Raw genomic sequence first — 18,363 nt, 5'->3', positions numbered from 1 at the left:
CACCTTGATGTCGTGCTCTTCAGAATCCTTTTGGCGGAGTTATGTTACCCGCTTCCCCTGTGAGTCGGCCCAATAGCACAGCTTGGCGCCGACTTATTAGGGGTTTGCTTAAGTGGCCCATGGGTCGTGTCCATGCGACAATGACCCATGGTACATCTATATCCCATAGATACTAAGAGAAAATATGTGTAAAGATATTAGCATTTTCAGGGAGGAGCTTGACATATTCAGATGTCATCCTATCATGGTACAGTTATGGTACTGTTGCTTCAGATGCAAGAATGAGTTGGTAATGATTGAAACAAAGGTAAGTACACACATTACCATTAGACTAGTACAATACCCGTGTGTTGTAACGACACATAATTATTCGATAGAATGTTAGTGCACAACGATTACATGAAAGTGAACAATACACCTCTGAGAGTCTACAGTGGAACTATGGGTTAATTTGGAAGAAATGCAAGGGATTGTTTTGGTGGGGGGAAATACAAATTTGTGTGACTCGTGGTGGTTGCATGGTTGATTGCACATGTAAGAAATGCATGCCATTTTTTGGTAAAAAAGATCTACACCACTAGTGATGGTTGCATGGTTGGTTGCACATGTAAGAGATAAATCTTATCTTATCTAGTTGTTAGGCGCGAGATAAGTCTTATGATTGATAGGCGAGACATGGGGAGAAAAACACATCTACACGCCCTACATGTGACTCATGACGGTGGAACTATGGTTGGTTGGGTGCACACACAAAATATAAGGCTTACCTTATCTAGTTTATAGACGAGACGTGTGCAAGAAAAATAGATCTACAGTGACGTGTGAAGGTGGAACTACGATTTGAAATGCAAGAGATTTTTTGTGGAAAAAAAAGATCCGTGCAACTCATGCTCGTTGTATGGTTGGTTGCGGATGTATGAACTAAAATTTATCTTATCTGGTTGTTATGCGAGACGTGGGGAGAAAAACATATCTACCGCGTAACACATGAAGGTGCGAGTTGATTTTAAAGAAATATAAAGGATTTCTTTTGTAAAAGTGATGATGTCGGACGAGCGTCGAAACTTTATAGAAGTTATGACAGTGTTTTGTAGAAGTAGAGATTGGGTAAAAATTGTGTTAGATGATCAGCTTTAGTACGCAAATCGACTGTGCGAAATAATTTTTTTAAGTATATACATATATATCTGATATTTAAGCCGATGTTCTGATCTATAATCTGAATGAACCTAAACAATAACATAAACTGTTCACTTATTCAACTCTCTACTTCTGCATAGAGAACTTGACTGTCATATGTCATCATCGAAGACTTTCACCCCACTAGCAAGCCTCCGACGCTCCATCTGCGCGAGACTCTGAGGATTCCTTAAAGCGTCCAGCATCCTGTCGAGGAGCTGAACGAACTGCTGGTGCTCACGAGCAACCTGGGGATCTGAAAACATGTCGAGGTGCTGCGGCTCATGTTCCTGCACGTTCATTGCGAGCAGTGGGCATCAGAGAGGTTTTATAAGAAGAAATCAAGCAGAAACTATCTGCACTCTACGATTCTGGGATTGGAATTGAAACGGCAGGAGGAAAGGGAACAAACCGTCCTCCCGATGTCGCCCGTCTTGGTTTGCGACACGTACGCGTTGCCGCAGACCGACCTATCCACCGCCAGCGGAATAGAACGGCGGAGCGCCTCGCCTCCGCTGAAGCCGCGGTGGCCGCCGGAAAGGCGGCTGGCGGGCTGGATCCCGATCCTCCCGAGCAACAAGCGAGACGCCATGTTTGCCGAAGAGAAGGTCGTGGGATGTGGGAATCTCAGAGGTTGCGGTTGGTTCCCTCGACTACCTTTTCCCCTTCGCCAAGTATGCAGGCAGGCTGCGGCGGCAGAGATATATATATGCTGAAGGGAGTCCGCGAAGCATCGCTTTGGCGCGGACGGTTATTGGATGGAAGCGTCGACGACCTCGTCTCCTCTCTTTCGGCGTTTCGGTTATTGCCTTATTGGTGACGTATTCTAGGACTCGAAGGTTTCTCTTTTTTTCCTGACTGAACGTACATGTCCCTTTCCTTTCCGTGTAGTGGAGGTTTGACGCGCTGACACGGTTGGTCGAGATTCGTAGCTAGCGATCCGTACGATAATTTACTGTAAACATTTGGTCAAATTATAGCAGGGCGTTTGGTTTCACAGATAGGCTGATTCAGCATGACTTGATTCGGCAGCGGTCCATCCGGTGATTTCATACGGAATGGATTGATCCCTTATATTGGCTTACAAACAAAACATGGTGATGATGGATGACATCCTTCTATGATGCAAACCAAATATCAACGAAGGATCGGATACAGGTTCGGATGGCTCTAGGAGCGACCAAACCTGCAATCCAAACACACTGAAGATGTCTTGACTTAATCGTGTTTTAGAATAGAGGGTCTCAAGCTTCCTATTTTAAAAATATAAATAAAAAATAGGGCAAACAAATATATGACATGTAAAATAGGAGAGAGAGAAAAGCAAGAAAACTTTAGGTGCAGTAAGATCATGTTTGGAACCTCTAGAGCTAATACCTTTCATATCTATGAGTTTGTCATTTTAGGTTTGTTCTAATTAAGTCAGTTACTATCATCTTTTACCGATTCTGTCAGATGTTTCATATGATTTTTATAACATAAAAGTAAAACTAGCCAATTGTCCGTGCTTTGCTACGGTTTTTATATATCATATAAATAGGTATGAGATATTTATTCAAATATAATTATTGTTTATTTCTAAACCCTATGATACGTGTGGTCTGGTGGTTAGCCCCAAATTTCCGGAGCTGGGATGTGGATTCGAGTGCTCGCTCTGGACTTTTTCTTTGCGCGGTGTGGTAGCTGCGTGGGTGGGGTCGGGTGCTGGATAGATGCAATAGCTGGATGCGTGGGCGCTGGGGTCCATAGGGCAGTAGCTGATAGAGGGTCGGGAGAACCAGTCACAAAGCATGGGGTGGCCTAGAGTTCAACGTGTCCATAGGGCAGTAGCTGAGAGAGGGGTGGGAGAACAAGTCAGGGCATGTGGGGTGGGACCAGAGTGTCAGCGTGGAGGGTGAAGTTGTGTTAGCACCAGATGCCCACATTCACTACACCAAAATCATACACTTCCTACGGTTTTTTAACTTCCTACAGCTTTTATAACAAACCGTAGGAAAATAAATAACTTCCGAGAGGCAACTGGTAGCTCTAGGAAATAAACATAACTTCCTACAGTATTTTATAAAAGATGTAGGAAGTTAGCTTTCACATGCTGACCCGTGTGTGTGGTCAAACGAGCAGCTAACTTCCTACGACCGCCTCTAGGAAGTTAGCTGCTCATGCTAACTTCCTACGGCCTCCTCTAGGAAGTTAGATTTCAGCTTTTGACCAGTCAAACGAAAAGCTAACTGCCTATAGTATATGTACAACCTCTAGGAAGTTAAGTAACTTCCTACGGCTTTACTCTAGGAAGTTATATTTTTTTATCTTAAACCCCTACTCAGGCTATCCGCAACCGTTACCCCTAAATTTGTCCCCCTATATCACTTTTTCCCCCTATTTTTCCCTCTATTCTTTCATCTCCCGCAACGGTTCCCCCTAAATACTCCCCCTATATCCCACTACCACTATAAAATATCATTTTCTATACCAACTATCAATTTTTTATCTACTAACAATTACTCGTGGACCCACAACACAGTGTCGTAGGGGGTGAACAGTGAAACGCTAGATTGAGGGAGAGAGAGAAGAGGGCCGCTTCAAAGAGTGGCTTATAGGGGGCAGCGTTGCGCGGTCATGGGACCTCTACGAAGGGGAGGGGGCTGCTTAGCGCTGTGCGCTGCAGACAACCTCAGTCTTATCCTCTTCTCACTCTCCTTTCTCCCTCCCGTGTGTTCCACCAGGACCGAAGCTGTAAATTCTTATTTGGGTAGAAATGCAGATAGAGCAGCCTGGCAGATTTATTTTCTATCAGAATTGTAGCCTGTAGTCGAGAAGTGTGAGATGTATAATACAAAGATATTCATTCATCCGCAACATTAGCGCATGATTTGTGCATATAATAATTTTGTGTTGCACTTATTTGTCCTAGGTGTTTGCCTCATATTAGGCAACATATATGGACCTCAGTGATAAATGTCAGCACAAATAGTGATTTCTTTGTCCACTATATCTCTATCCATCAAGAATATTAAAAGGAATTCATGGAGTTCAGAATTCAATCATCTCGCATGATGACAAGTTCTATGCTTGTTTAGAATTGCTCGGTTAAGTAAATGCAATTTGGAAAGCGCCTGATCTGATTTGGCCGCGTGCGTTATCCGAGAAATCGTGCACAAGGTTAATAATTCAGGTTGTTTCTTCATCACGTTCTTTTGGCGACAAAATCGAGTGCATCTTAACAGATAGGATTTTGACTTACTTCAACTAAATCACGTAGAGTAAATTATTGAAGTCGATCTCATTTTAGCCCGGCTCCTTTGTGTATATTTCAAATCTATATACCAGGACTGGGAAAATCGTGCGTAAAATAATTAATTTGATTGTTTCTCTAGCAAGACAGATAAATCAAATATTCGGGACGAAAGTAGATGAGTTAATCTGATTACGAGAATATCTGCGATTTTTTTAAAAAGGAAAATAAGAAAATTCTAAGAAAAATCTTCTACCGCCGCCCTACCCTTCGATCCGATCTCCGTGGGATTTTTACAGCCGCGCTCGCCTTGCCGTCTTCGAGCCTGTTTGGTTTACTACCTAACTTGCCACACTTTGCCTAACTTTTCTACCTAAGGTTAGTTCTTCAATTCGGATGATTAACCTTAGGTAAAGTGTGACACAGTTAGCCGTGAACCAAACAGACCCTTCATCTCCCCGCCGACGGAAGCTTGCTCCCAGCGAGCCCCAGCCGCGTCTCGTCTCTCTCTCCCTCGTCTCCCTCACGCACGTTTCTCTCTCCCTCCTCTTCTTCCTTGCTGCGCTCCACCTCGCCCCAGGTGCCCGGCCGCTCATCTCCCTGCTGCCGCGTCCCTGCGCCCGGCCTTCGTCCCCGTCGCGCCGATCCGCGCTCGCCCAGGTCGCCCGCCGTCGCCCAGCTCGGTGCCTTCCCTGCTCCTCCAAGCCGGCGTCCTCTGCCCTCATCTTCTTCCTCAGGTCCGACCGGTGCCCTCATCCCCCTGGCTGGCGCTCGGCTTCCTCCTCCTGAAGTCCCTCCGCGCGCCGAATTTCGAGCTCCATTCATGGCGCGCTCCGTTCCTTCTCCTCGACCTCCCTCTGCCCTCTTCCATGGCCGGCGCCCCCTTCAGCTCCAGCTCGGCCTCCAGCTCCCGTGCCGCGCGCCGTGGAGCTCCCTGCGCGCGCCCTGGCCCCTGCTCGGATATAGCCGTGCCGAGTCCCATCTTCCAATTCAATACCGTAAAGAAGCTCCGTTCTACTGCACTTGCAGTTTACTGTGTTTTAGGTTGGATCGAATAATTGAGTTAGGTTTGCTGTTCAGTTTTACCACCTACTCCTACCTGTAACACTTTAATTTTACAACTACGCGGCTGCCTTCATTAGAAATTTAAATTTAGAACTTTAAATGTGTTCCTCTGTTAATTGACCATCATATGTTCAAATTGCCATCTCCATCTTCTTTTGGCATGCCAACCCCCACCTTTACCAACAATATACATGCCCAGAATTCTGCATGTTTTTTTTCTTAATTAAAGTAGGTGTGATTTCCTCTTAAATTTTTGGTTGGACAGTGACAGTCAGAACCCTGTGAAGTCTATTCCCTTGCTATCCATTGTAGTCACTGATGATCCACATCCTCGTGGGTGTGTTTTATTCAGTTTCTCTCCTTGATCAATATCTTTTGGTCAAACTTGTGTGTTTTATTTAGTTTCTCTCTACTCCTCCCAGCCGGCCGAGGTCCTTCCCATGGCGCCCCTCCCTGCTCCCGTGCACGCGCGCCCCTGGTGGTCGGAGCTCGCCAACGCCAGTTGTTCCTCCACACACACCTCCTGCTCCCCTCGCCATGGCATGGATGACCGCTGTATCTGCTCCTGTGCTCAAGTTGTCACAGGTTGGTGGGTTGTGCGCGCCTAGCGGTAAGTTATCTGCTCCTGTCGGTAATTTTGCATCATTAATTATTCTGTTAAGGATCTGAATTTAGGCTAGAGTATCAGGTTCATTTTGTGGGCATGTGATCAAATGCCTACTGTGCTGACATATGCTAGTCTGCCCCCATAATTAATATACCATTACTTTTTTGAATGCTAATTAGGACCGCAGCAGGTCTAATCTGGCTCCATAATTAATATACCATTACTCAGGAAATATTTTGGAGTAAATGCAGAGCTAACTTGAAATGGTTGTTATAACTTAAAAATTATATAAATGGTGAATTGAACATTATTATGTGTTCTACAGTAGTCTAATCTGCTGATGTGTCAATCAAGCTTATTGTATTAAGTTGTATATTTACTATCTGGCTCATTATTCTGCTGTTGTTACATATTGATATATTGTTTGTTACATGCGGAGTTTGAAGGAGTTTAAAACACAAGCAACCACATTGGCATCGCTTCAGCATCCCAATTTATGTAAACTGATCGGCTATTATGCAAAAGAAGATTCTAATGAAAGGATGTTGGTCTATGAACGGCTTTATCATGGAAGCTTAGATAAGCTACTCTTTGGAAGATCAGATGGTCGTTTCATGGACTGGTCTAAACGTTTGAAGGTTGCCCTGGGTGCTGCCAGAGGTCTAGCTTTCTTGCATGATGAAGGACCCTTTCAGGTGAGCATGCTACTTGATTTATGGTCTTATGGCATCACACAAAAGGTGTGCTTTTAATTTTTTTTATTTGGCATTCAACCACATTATCTTATAATACCGAGCCGCTGACTTAACTTGTATTTATATTTCCATTTGGTTTTCAGGCCATATACAACGAGTTCTCAACTTTGAACATCCAAATAGATAAAGGTTTCACTGCTAAGCTTTCAGGATATGGTTGTGTTGGCTTCAATACCGAGGAGATATCTAATGCACATGTGGTATGTTCTTGTATGAGTGCAATTTAGAAGTTTATGTTGTCCAGCACAACTTATGCCTCGTTTCTTTTCATTGGTTCCAAACTTCCAAAAGTATAGTATTATCATCAACACTACAAGTTTGCATGGGTTCTCTTACATATTTTATTTTGTTATAAGTAACATTGGGTCAGTTAACAAGAATATATGTATAATATTGTGATATAAAACCTGCACCATACCTGTTAATTAATCGACGTCATGTTGTTCACTAGAGATCTGTTTTCTTCGGTCTGCAGCAAACCATTCGGTGGAGACCTTGGAGAAGGGTTTACTCACTCAGTTTGTCTATTGCTGCAACAAGTCGGGGCTGGACCGTTCCAAAGTAAATGTAAATGGAGGCGCGATTGCCCTTGGACACCCTTTGGGTGCAACAGGTAATGGAACATCTACTTACCTGCTATATCTTTTTTCTGAGCAAAGTCGGTTAAACTTGTGATTCTTTGTATGTTCAGGTGCCCGGTGCGTGGCTACTCTTCTAAATGAAATGAAGTGCCGGGGCAGAGACTGCAGATTTGGTGTTGTCACCATTTGTATCGGTTAGTCTTACTTATCAGTTATCACATACTAACGTGTATAGGAAAAGCATGTCAACGCATAGATGTAATTTGATCTTCTGTAGTTGACCATGATGCGTCGTAACAATTGCAGGATCTGGAATGGGGGCAGCAGCTGTGTTCGAGCTATGTTCGGCCCGGCTGGAGGTATCGACCATCACTCGTCACTGTAACCTGATGGTGATCGGCGACCGTGAGCTTCCATGTTATTGCGTTCTGATACTTGAGACTTTTATTATAACTATGTATGAGATATTGTCTCTTATTAGTACTGGATGATGAGATGTGTCTTATTATGACTATGGATGAGACTTTTGTGATGTAATTGATGAGACTATGGATGAGACTTTTGTGATGTAATTGATGAGACTATGAATTTAAATATTGTTATGTGATTGTGTGTGAGATGTGTTATGTGAAAATATGTTGTGCTATATAGCTGTTGATATATTTGTTATGTTGTGGAATGTGGTGTAAAATAAAAATAAACAACATTTATAATGCTGGTCAAATTAACTTCCTAGAGGCTTATTAAGCCGTAGAAAGTTAGCCAGCTACCTTCCTAGGGGTTACAGTAAGCCGTAGGAAGTTAGCCAGCTAACTTCCTAGGGGCTACGGTCAGTCGTAGGAAGTTAGTTGTAGGAAGTTAGTCAGCTGACGGCGCTGACGGCGTGACGCTACTAACTTCCGAGAATCTACTAACTTCCGAGAGGCTTTTTTGGCTGTAGGAAGTTAGCTAACTTCCTAGAGGGCTCTAGGAAGTTAAGCTAACTTCCGACAAAAAATTTCCGAGAGCCAAACTTCCGACGGGATGGCTTAACTTCCGAGAGTTTAGCTAACTTCCTAGAGTTTAGGTCTAACTTCCTAGGGTTTAGGCTCTAGGAAGTTTACTATTTTGGTGTAGTGATTAGGTTCTTAATGTAGTAGTATAGATAAATAGGTATTGAGATATTTATTCAAATGTTTTTTGTTTATTCATAAGCACTAAGATATATGTGGTCTGGTGGTTATCCTCAAATGTTTGGAGCAAGGAGTTGTGGGTTCGAGTGATCATTTTGCACTATTTTTTGCATGGTGTGATAGCGCGGAGGGTGAAGACCTGGTACCACTAGGTGCCCACGTTAGGTTCTTAGTAGATTAGTATAGACAACGTTAGGTTCTTAGTAGATTAGTATAAATATAGACTAGGTACCCAAATATATTTGAAGATATTGATTTGGTGACTAAGCGACATTTGAGAGTCTTAATGGACCCTCCACATAAAAATACCCATTATAAATGAATTTAATGTCAAAGTGAACATATTGTTCATATATCAGATATTGAACTGGTAAAACAAATATTACACTTGATCTTAGCCAAAAGACCGAAAAATAAGTTGAAAAGGAGCCCCTATGCTCGAATTAAATTATAGCCAAGGTTTAATACCCATAACAAATGAATTTAATGTCAAAATGAACATATTGTTCATATAATAGATATTAAAGTAAAATAAATATTACACTTGATCTTAGCCAAAAGACCAAAAAATGACTTGAAAAGGAACCCCTATGCTCGAATTAAATTATAGCCAATGTTTTGGCTTAGGACTTGGGAGCGAGAAGATGGTGTAGATCTGATGCCCTAACCAAAATCATCATTGAGATTGCATAGGTAACACATGCAAATTCATTTATAACTAGGTCAGTACCCGTGCGTTGCAACGGGAACATATTATACCATGATAACTTATATACAAAATGTGTCTTATATTGTTATAAGAAAATATTTCATAATCCATTTGTGATCCTAGCCATACATAAATTTTGTTATTTTAATTTAGTTGTTTCACTACTACATTGCAACCATCAGTATCATGATTTGCATGGTCTCATTATTGGAGAGCACGTGCCACACCTGCCGGTAGAAGTTCCGTCGTACATCGTTAGTCATCAGGCACGCACCACCATACACGCTTGCTTAAACAAAAAATGCAAGTGTGTGTTTGCGAAGAGAATTAAAGGCAGGCCGACACAAAAGGTACCCCGACGATGGCGAGTGGTCATTGTTGTCGGTCCACCTCTGCTCACCTCCGGTGTCGAGATGACGCCACAATCCTTGATATAATAGTCGTCGAACGCGCGTGATATGATGAGTACCGATCACTCTTGGCTGGGCTGCTAAATGAAGTGCACCCTGGGCTCATCAGCGAGGTAGTACACCTGGTCGTTGCACCACCAGATGTGCTACTCCTCTACATACATCTTGTTCGAGGACACTCACACAACAACAACAATGGTCATCATTCCAGCGCACAAGAATTCATGGTCGGTCAGTAGCGACTTACGTGGCAGGTTAGGCTTCAGGTGGATGATGAGCTAGACGGCGTGATGGCGTCGTCGTAGGTTGCGATGCCCAGAACAACCCGAGAGTCGTCGACATTGGCGACGACCATGAGGTCCCCATGTTTGACGATGGACAGCGCGGTGCAGCCGCTCTGGACCACGTCCAAGCGGCGGCTGCGCCGGAGCTTGCCGTACACAGCGGCGCATGGGCCATGTAGGACTGCTTCCAGAGTTCGAACTGGCAGTCGCCAAGTTTCTTCTCGTTGTCGGTGAGCGACGCCAACGCGAGCGCCTCGTGCTAGTGGTGTTTGTTCGGGGTTTCCAAGTAAGAAACATGGATTCATCTTTGGCATTGGTTTATGAAAATGATTTATAAGTTAGATCCATGGAAAAATATTATGGAGAATAAATGTTACACATGCAAAAAAAGTATTTAAGTTGAAAACATTATTCAAACAAAAGAAATTGCATGCAAGGCTCTTCTTTAAATACTACTCCCTCAATCCAAAAATATAATTTAATAATCTCATCTACTACTACACATTGTGCAAGGGTAGCAGGTGGGCTTCGGGAGAGATGTATTATATGTTTTTACTATAATAGATATAGACATAAACACACATGTGGTGTAGTGGTAGCTACAAACACATTTATTTGAGAGGTCGCGGGTTCGAATCCGCTTGGAGCCTGTTTTTTTAATTTAATTTTAGCTAGGCGTGGGATGCACGTGGGAATGGGAATAGGCTTTATGGGAGGGGGAATGAGAAAGACACGTGATAGCTGAGAATGGAAATGTGAATGGGCTTTGCAGGGAGGGGGAATGAGAAAGACAGGCAGCTGGGAATGGGAATGGGCTTTGCAGTGAGGACGGAATGGGAATGGCAGAACACGGAATGGGGCAGCCTACCCCTTACCATCTTAATAGGTAGTAGAGATGATGGCTTAACAATTTTCTCCAAGTTTAGCAAGACATAGAAAAGCACAAGTACGCCGACAAGATCATTCCTGAAATACCAAATACAACAAGTTTATCACTAATGATTAACATGCTTATTGAAATACATAAACGTCAAACCCAAGTAGCTCAGTGACCCGGTTGGCAATCCAGGGCTTCATCACGTCCAACTTGACCTTTGACCTTGACATATCCACCTATCAAGCACAAAATTGCTAGATCAGAGGAAGCCCTTGCAGACAACAACTATATATCCCTAAAATATTGTTCGCTCATTACAACCAAATTGAGAAACAAAGGGTATGACTTGCCTTATTTGAGAACGAACTTGCTAGATGGTCAAGCTCGAACGCGAACTTCTACGTCTTGAGCAGCTTGGCTTGCTTATTTGAGAAGCTTGTAGCCTGATCAGTGGACGTCCCTGCGAAAAACACGACAATTAGAGCGGTCTCTACCAATAATAGATCTGTCGGGGACCATAATTAGGGGTACCCTCAAGACTCCTAATTCTCAGCTGGTAACCCCCATCAGCACAAAGCTGCAAAGGCCTGATGGGTGCGACTAAGTCAGGGACCAGTCCATTCGACGGACTCGATCACGCCTCGCCCGAGCCCAGCCTCGGGCAAGGGCAGCCGACCCCGGAGGATCTCCGTCTCGCCCGAGGCCCCCGTCCAGCGACGAACATACTTCCGGCTCGCCCGAGGCCCAGTCTTCGCCAAGAAGCAACCCTGGCCGAATCGCCACTCCAACCGACCAAATCGCAGAGGCATTTAATGCAAAGGTGGCCTGACACCTTTATCCTGACGCGCGTCCTCCAGTCGACAGAGCCGAAGTGACCGCAGTCACTTCGCCGCTCCACTGACCAGCCTAACAAAAAGACAGCGCCGCCTGCGTCGCTCCGACTGCTGCGCCGCTCGACAGAGTGAGGCTGACAGGTAGTCAGGCCCGGCCTCAGGCACCATAGGAAACTCCGCTTCGCCCGACCCAGGGCTCGGACTCGGGCTCAGCCCCGGAAGAAGGCGAACTCCGCTCCGCCCGACCCAAGGCTCGGACTCGGGCTCAGCCCCGGAAGACGGCGAACTCCGCTCCGCCCGACCCAGGGCTCGGACTTGGGCTCAGCCCCGGAAGACGGCGAACTCCGCTCCGCCCGACCCAGGGCTCGGACTCAGGCTCAGCCCCGGAAGACGACGAACTCCGCTTCGCCCGACCCCAGGGCTCGGACTCAGCCCTGGCCTCAGCCGACGGTCTCCGCCTCGCCCGACCCAGGGGCTTGGACTCGACCTCGGCTGAAAGCATCTAGGCCCCTGGTTGGTTTTAGTGATTAATGACAACGTAATATTATATGCGACTAACGTGTGTTTTGCAGAGACAAATGGTAAGTTAGGTCGCATGATAGGTAGAAGTACTACAACGGTGAAAACAATCCCGGAGATAAGAACTCGAAGCGACGGCTAAAACGACGGAACAAAAGGTGAAGGTCTACGGAGTCCGAGTGTCAAGGAGATGTGGACACTCGCGATTTAGTTAGGTCTTTTATTCTCTTTTAGCCGTACTATAAAGAGGGGTTGTCGATGAGTAGTTTTGACCAAGAGAGTTCTAGTGTAGTGTTGGTGCACAATCACACCTATATACAGTGCTAGGTGTCACTCTAGAACTCACACACAAGTTAGAGCAAAAACCGATTTGAAAATCAGCTGAAAAACAAGAGTTAGGGTTTCTGGCTTAGGGGCACCGGACTGTCCGGTGTGCACCGGACTGTCCGGTGCACCCTCTGCCAGGTGGGGCCAGGCTGGTCCTCAGCAGAGTTTTCCCAGTCGCAGAAACCCGAGAGCACAGCCTTCGGAGATGAATTTTAGTGGCACACCGGACACCGCACCGGACTGTCCGGTGTGCACCGGACAGTGGACTGTTCACTGTCCGGTGCGCCATGAGTCCAACGGCTCTGTGTCAGAACTAGCCATTGGAAGTGACCGTTGGCGCACCGGTGGCGCACCGTTGGCGCACCGGTGGCGCACCGGACTGTCCGGTGCGCCATCGCGCAGCACATTGCCTGTAACGGCTAGTTGGTGGGTGAGGGCTATTTATACCCCCTCCACCCACCATATTCAAAGTCTTGCACTCCACATTTATTCCAGCACCTTGGTAGAGTATTGCAAGCACCAAAAGCCTAGTGAGGAGATTAGAGAATCATAATCCGCGCTTGTTCCTCATTAGCGCTAGTGAGAGCCACCTAGAGCACACACCACTTGCATTAGGCTTCTCTTGGTCAAGCGAAAGTCTATGGCTTGTTACTCTTGGTGATCGGCATCACCTAGACGGCTTGGTGGCGTTGGGAGCTCGGTGATCACCGTGAAGATCTTGTTGGTGACCCGGCTCAAGTTTGTAAGCGGTCTCGAGGGATCCACCGCGCCGGAGTGGCAAAGGATCATCTCGTAGTGAGCACTTGGTTCTTGCGAGGATCAAGGGGGAGCGATACCCTTGCGCGGGTGCTCCAACGAGGACTAGTGGAGAGTGCCGACTCTTCGATACCTCGGGAAAAATTGGAGGAGTCTTCTAAACTTTGCTTTACATTCCGCACTTAATTTAAGCACTTTACATTGTGTATTTGTTTAGCAAGTATTTGAAGTATTATCTTAGCTTTGTTACATTTCTAGTATTATATTCTTAGTGCTAGTTGTTGGGGTGAAGTTGGGCTCTTGTTTAGCTCTTGCTTAGGTTTTAATTAGTGTTGATTTTTAGAAAAGCCCAATTCACCCCCCCTCTTGGGCATCGTGATCCTTTCAATTGGTATCAGAGCCTTGTTGCTCATAAATTAGCTTAACCGCTAGAGTTACGATGTCCGGTGGGGATGGTCCTCCTCCCGTTTTTGATGGTGACGATTTTCCTTATTGGAAAATTCGTATGGAAGCATACTTAGAGGCTATAGACATTGGTGTCTATAAAGCCGCCACACAAGGGTTTCCCCAACCTAGAGATCCCACAAATCTTGTAGGTGATGAGTTCAATTATGAGAAATGGAATGCGAAGGCCAAAAACACCCTTTTTAGAGGCCTTTGCAAAGATGTGTTCAATAGAGTTCGGAATCATAAAAATGCTCATGATTTGTGGATGGACATTTGTGCTCTACACGAAGGAACTAGAAGTGAACGTGAGGAAAGATATCACATAGCTATGCGAAAGTTAAATTCTTTTGAAATGCTTGCTAATGAAAATGAAAACGCTATGTACTCACGACTTAATATTCTTGTAGAGGAAGTCAATGGATTGGGGCTTACTCAAATCTCACAACCGGATGTTGTGAGGAAAATTCTCAGTGTCCTCCCAATAGACAAATATGGACACATTGTCACTGTGCTACATCAAATGGATCTTTCAGTTACCACACCTACACAAATTTTGGGAAAGATCAATGCCCATGAAATGTACATGCACATCAACAAAGAAGAATCATCTTCCAAAAGAAAGGATTTGGCTCTCAAAGCAAATCATGAAAGAAAAGGAAAAGCAAAAATACAAGTTGAGGAAGAGTCCTCAAGTGATGATGACCTTGATGCAAACATTGCCTTGATGGTAAGGAAGACCACCAAGATGTTGAAGAAGCTAAATAGAGAAGGCATCAAATTTGATTCAAGAAAGAAGAAGTTCTTTTCCAACAAAAGAAAGCCCATTTCTGAGATGGACTGCTACAACTGTGGTGAGCTTGGTCATCTTGCTCATCAATGCAACAAGCCCAAGAAGAACAAGTTCAAGGGCAAGAAGGAAGATGACAGCGATGATGAAAAGAAGGAAAAGAAATTTTTCAAGAGGAAGGATGGGAAGCAAAAGAGGTTCCACAAGAAGAAGAATGGAAAGGCCTATATTGTTGGCGATTGGCTCACCGACATCGAATCATCAAGTGGATCTTCTTCAAGTGAAGAAGAGGATGATGAAAAAGTTGCGGCCATCGCCGAGGACTTCTCTTCACCACCACCATCGCCATCATCCACTTCTCACCTATGCCTCATGGCTAGGGGTGAACGAAAGGTACAAAATGATATTAATATTGATGATGATAGTGATAGTGATAGTGATGAAGAATTTGCTTCACCTTCATATGATGAGTTAGCTGACTTACTTAAAGAATATACTCAAATCATTAGAAAGTCAAAAGCTAAATGTGATAGGTTGAAGAATGAAAATGAATCTTTAAATGCCAAGTATGACATAGTTATAAAGGCTAGTGATGAAATAAAAGAAGAAAATAAAACTATGTCATCAACTGTAAATGAGCTCACAAACTCCCTAAAAGATGCTAAGGAGAAGTATGACAAATTAAATGAAGCTAATAGGGAGTTGCAAAATAGACTAGTTAAGATCAAGGAAGACTATACTCAAATTAAATTTGATCATGACAATCTTCTTGTTGAAAATGAACTTTTATCTTGCAAAACACATGAGGCTATTAACCCTGTTGTTAAGCTTGATGTAGCAACCTCATGTGATGATTTGATTCAAGAAGAGCAAACTAGTCTACATGCTGAATTGACTGAAAAAGTTGAAGTCCTGACTTTAGACAACCAAAAATTGAAGAATTATTTGACTGATGCAACTACTAGAGGAAAAGTTGCTATTGAGAACAATGATTTCAACAATGAGTTGGCAGTGGATAATCAAAGGCTTAAGAATGAGGTCAAGAAACTAAAAAGTGAAAATGAACATCTTGCAACAAGTGTGCAAAAGTTCAACAAGGGTCAATACCTCCAAAATGAGCTGCTTATGAACACTGTTATGAAAAATAACAAGAGTGGTATTGGATACAATGCTTTTGTGCAAAAGAAAGCTATCACTCAATACAAGCCAAAGCAGACTCACAAGCCTATCAAATGCTTTGAGTGTGGAAATGAAGGTCATTTTGCCCACAATTGCAAAGCTAAACCACCAACTCCCTTGCCTAAGCACTCAAGTCCATTTGCTTTCAATGCTCACTATGTTCTAAGAAAGGTTGCAAATGGAAAGATTAAGGTTACATTCCTAGGTCCACCAAATAAGAGTAGACCTAGACAAATCTGGGTGGCAAAGTCCTTAATTGAGAGAGTCACTGGTCCTATGCAATATAGGGCTCTCAAAACTCAAGCTTGAATTGTCTGTGAATGTAGGTGAACTACAAGACCGGTGGGAGCCATTGGGTTATTGACAGTGGATGCACACAACATATGACAGGCAACCCACGGATGTTCACCTCATTAGATGAGAATGTTGATGGTCAAGATAAAATCACATTTGGAGACAACTCAAAAGGTAAAGTACAAGGACTTGGCAAGGTGGCAATCTCAAATGACTTATCAATATCAAATGTTCTCTTAGTTGCACCTTTGAGCTTCAATTTATTATCAGTGGGTCAACTCTGTGATCTTGGACTTCAATGCTTATTCACTCCATCAGAGGTTATTGTAACAAAAATGGATGATGAATCAATGGTATTCAAGGGTTTTAGATACAACAACCTCTACTTAGTGGATTTCACTTCAGAAGATGCAGACTTAAGAACTTGCCTCTTCACCAAAGCTTCTCTTGGATGGCTTTGGCATAGGAGGTTTGACATGTTGGGATGAGCACACTCAAGAAGGTATTAAAGAAAGATATGGTTAGAGGATTAAAGGATGTGGTATTTGAAAAGGACAAGCCATGCAGTGCATGTCAAGCTGGAAAGCAGGTTGCTAATACACATCCCACTAAAGCTTTCATGTCAACATCAAGGCCACTGGAACTACTTCATATGGATTTATTTGGACCTACAAATTATGTCAGTGCCGGTGGCAACCTCTACTGTCTAGTGATTGTTGATGACTTCTCAAGATACACTTGGGTGTTCTTTCTCCATGACAAATCTGAAGTTGCATCTATATTCAAGAAGTTTGCCAAGAAAGCACAAAATGAATTTGATTGCAAGATTAAAAAGATTAGAAGTGACAATGGCAAAGAATTTGACAACACCAACATTCATGAGTACTGTGATGAAATTGGGATCAAGCATGAAGTATCTGCCACATATACACCTCAACAAAATGGAGTTGTTGAAAGGAAAAATAGGACCTTGATCACTCTTGCAAGAACAATGATTGATGAGTATAACACACCGGAGAGGTTTTGGGCCAAAGCTGTCAACACTGCTTGCTATGCATCAAACAAGCTATTTCCTCACCGGCTACTTGCGAAGACTCCTTATGAACTGCTAAATGGGAAAAAGCCAGACGTCTCTTTCTTCCGGGTGTTTGGGTGCAAATGCTACATCTACAAAAAACGCCATCATCTAGGGAAGTTTCAAAGACGTTGTGATATTGGTTTTCTTTTGGGTTATTCATTAAAGTCCAAAGCATATCGAGTATTCAACCATGCCACTGGCATGGTAGAAGAAACATATGATGTGGAATTTGATGAGACTAATGGCTCCCAAGGAGCACTTGAAAATCTTGATGATGTAGGTGATGAGCCACTTAGGGAAGCAATGAAGAACATGCCTATTGGAGCTATCAAACCAAAAGAAGATGAAGAAGAGGTGCAAATCACTGACAGGCCTTCTTCATCAAATGTACCACAAGATGATGAAAAAGATGAGAGGCATGCAAATGAAGATACATTTGTCTCTCATGAACAAGCAAGGGTACAAGCCGAAGATGTTGATGCTCCAGGATCTTCTTCCCAAGTGGTTGATAGGAGGAACTCATCACTACTTCAAGCTCATCCTCAAAACCAAATCATCGGGAGTCCTTCACAAGGGGTTATTACTCGATCACATAAACATGCTAATTTTATTGAACATCACTCTTTTGTTTCTTGTGTTGAGCCTACTTGTATAGATGAAGCGCTACAGGATCCGGACTGGGTGAATGCCATGCATGAAGAACTTAACAACTTCACCCGTAACGAAGTTTGGACCCTGGAGAAACCCCCACAAGATGCAAGAATCATTGGAACAAAGTGGGTGTTCAGAAACAAACAAGATGATCAAGGTGTGATTGTAAGAAACAAGGCAAGACTTGTCGCAAAGGGATTCTCTCAAGTTGAAGGCTTAGATTTTGGAGAGACCTTTGCACCGGTTGCTCGACTGGAAGCCATCCGTATCCTACTTGCATATGCATCATGCTATGATATAAAACTTTATCAAATGGATGTAAAAAGTGCATTTTTAAATGGCTTCATAAATGAACTTGTATATATTGAGCAACCGCCTGGATTTGAAGACCCTAGATATCCTAACCATGCTTACAGGTTGTCCAAGGCGCTATATGGGCTAAAGCAAGCTCCAAGGGCTTGGTATGAGCGTCTTCGCGACTTCCTCATCGAAAAGGGCTTCAAAATCGGGACCGTCGACACAACTCTCTTCACAAAGAAACATAACGGTGATATTTTCATTTGTCAAGTATATGTTGATGATATAATCTTTGGCTCGACAAATGACTATCATTGCAAGGAA

General features: G+C 43.8%; 1 protein-coding gene, 1 long non-coding RNA gene and 1 pseudogene across 2 annotated transcripts; 1 reads left to right on the top strand and 2 right to left on the bottom strand.

Moving 5' to 3' along the window:
• Positions 1 to 1,206: 1,206 nt before the first annotated feature.
• On the bottom strand, positions 1,207 to 1,825 carry LOC109942424 (uncharacterized). The gene is made up of 2 exons (XM_020544416.2): positions 1,592 to 1,825; positions 1,207 to 1,469 (listed from the first exon to the last, which is right to left on the bottom strand). The coding sequence occupies exons 1-2, from the start codon at positions 1,769 to 1,771 to the stop codon at positions 1,293 to 1,295; spliced, it is 357 nt and encodes a 118-aa protein (XP_020400005.1). The 5' UTR covers positions 1,772 to 1,825; the 3' UTR covers positions 1,207 to 1,292.
• A 5,096-nt stretch (positions 1,826 to 6,921) lies between these two features.
• LOC103644123 (uncharacterized) lies at positions 6,922 to 8,035 on the top strand. The gene is made up of 3 exons (XR_561490.3): positions 6,922 to 7,451; positions 7,530 to 7,613; positions 7,726 to 8,035. It is a non-coding gene; the product is annotated as an uncharacterized lncRNA (long non-coding RNA).
• Positions 8,036 to 8,866: 831 nt separating this feature from the next.
• Positions 8,867 to 9,009, bottom strand: LOC111590623 (uncharacterized; annotated as a pseudogene).
• Between the last annotated feature and the right edge of the window lie 9,354 nt (positions 9,010 to 18,363).

This window comes from Zea mays, chromosome 1, assembly GCF_902167145.1.
Source record: "Zea mays cultivar B73 chromosome 1, Zm-B73-REFERENCE-NAM-5.0, whole genome shotgun sequence".
Lineage (NCBI taxonomy): Eukaryota > Viridiplantae > Streptophyta > Magnoliopsida > Poales > Poaceae > Zea > Zea mays.
The sequence above is the reverse complement of the archived record's forward strand: the minus strand, read 5'-3'. Positions and strand labels throughout refer to the sequence as shown.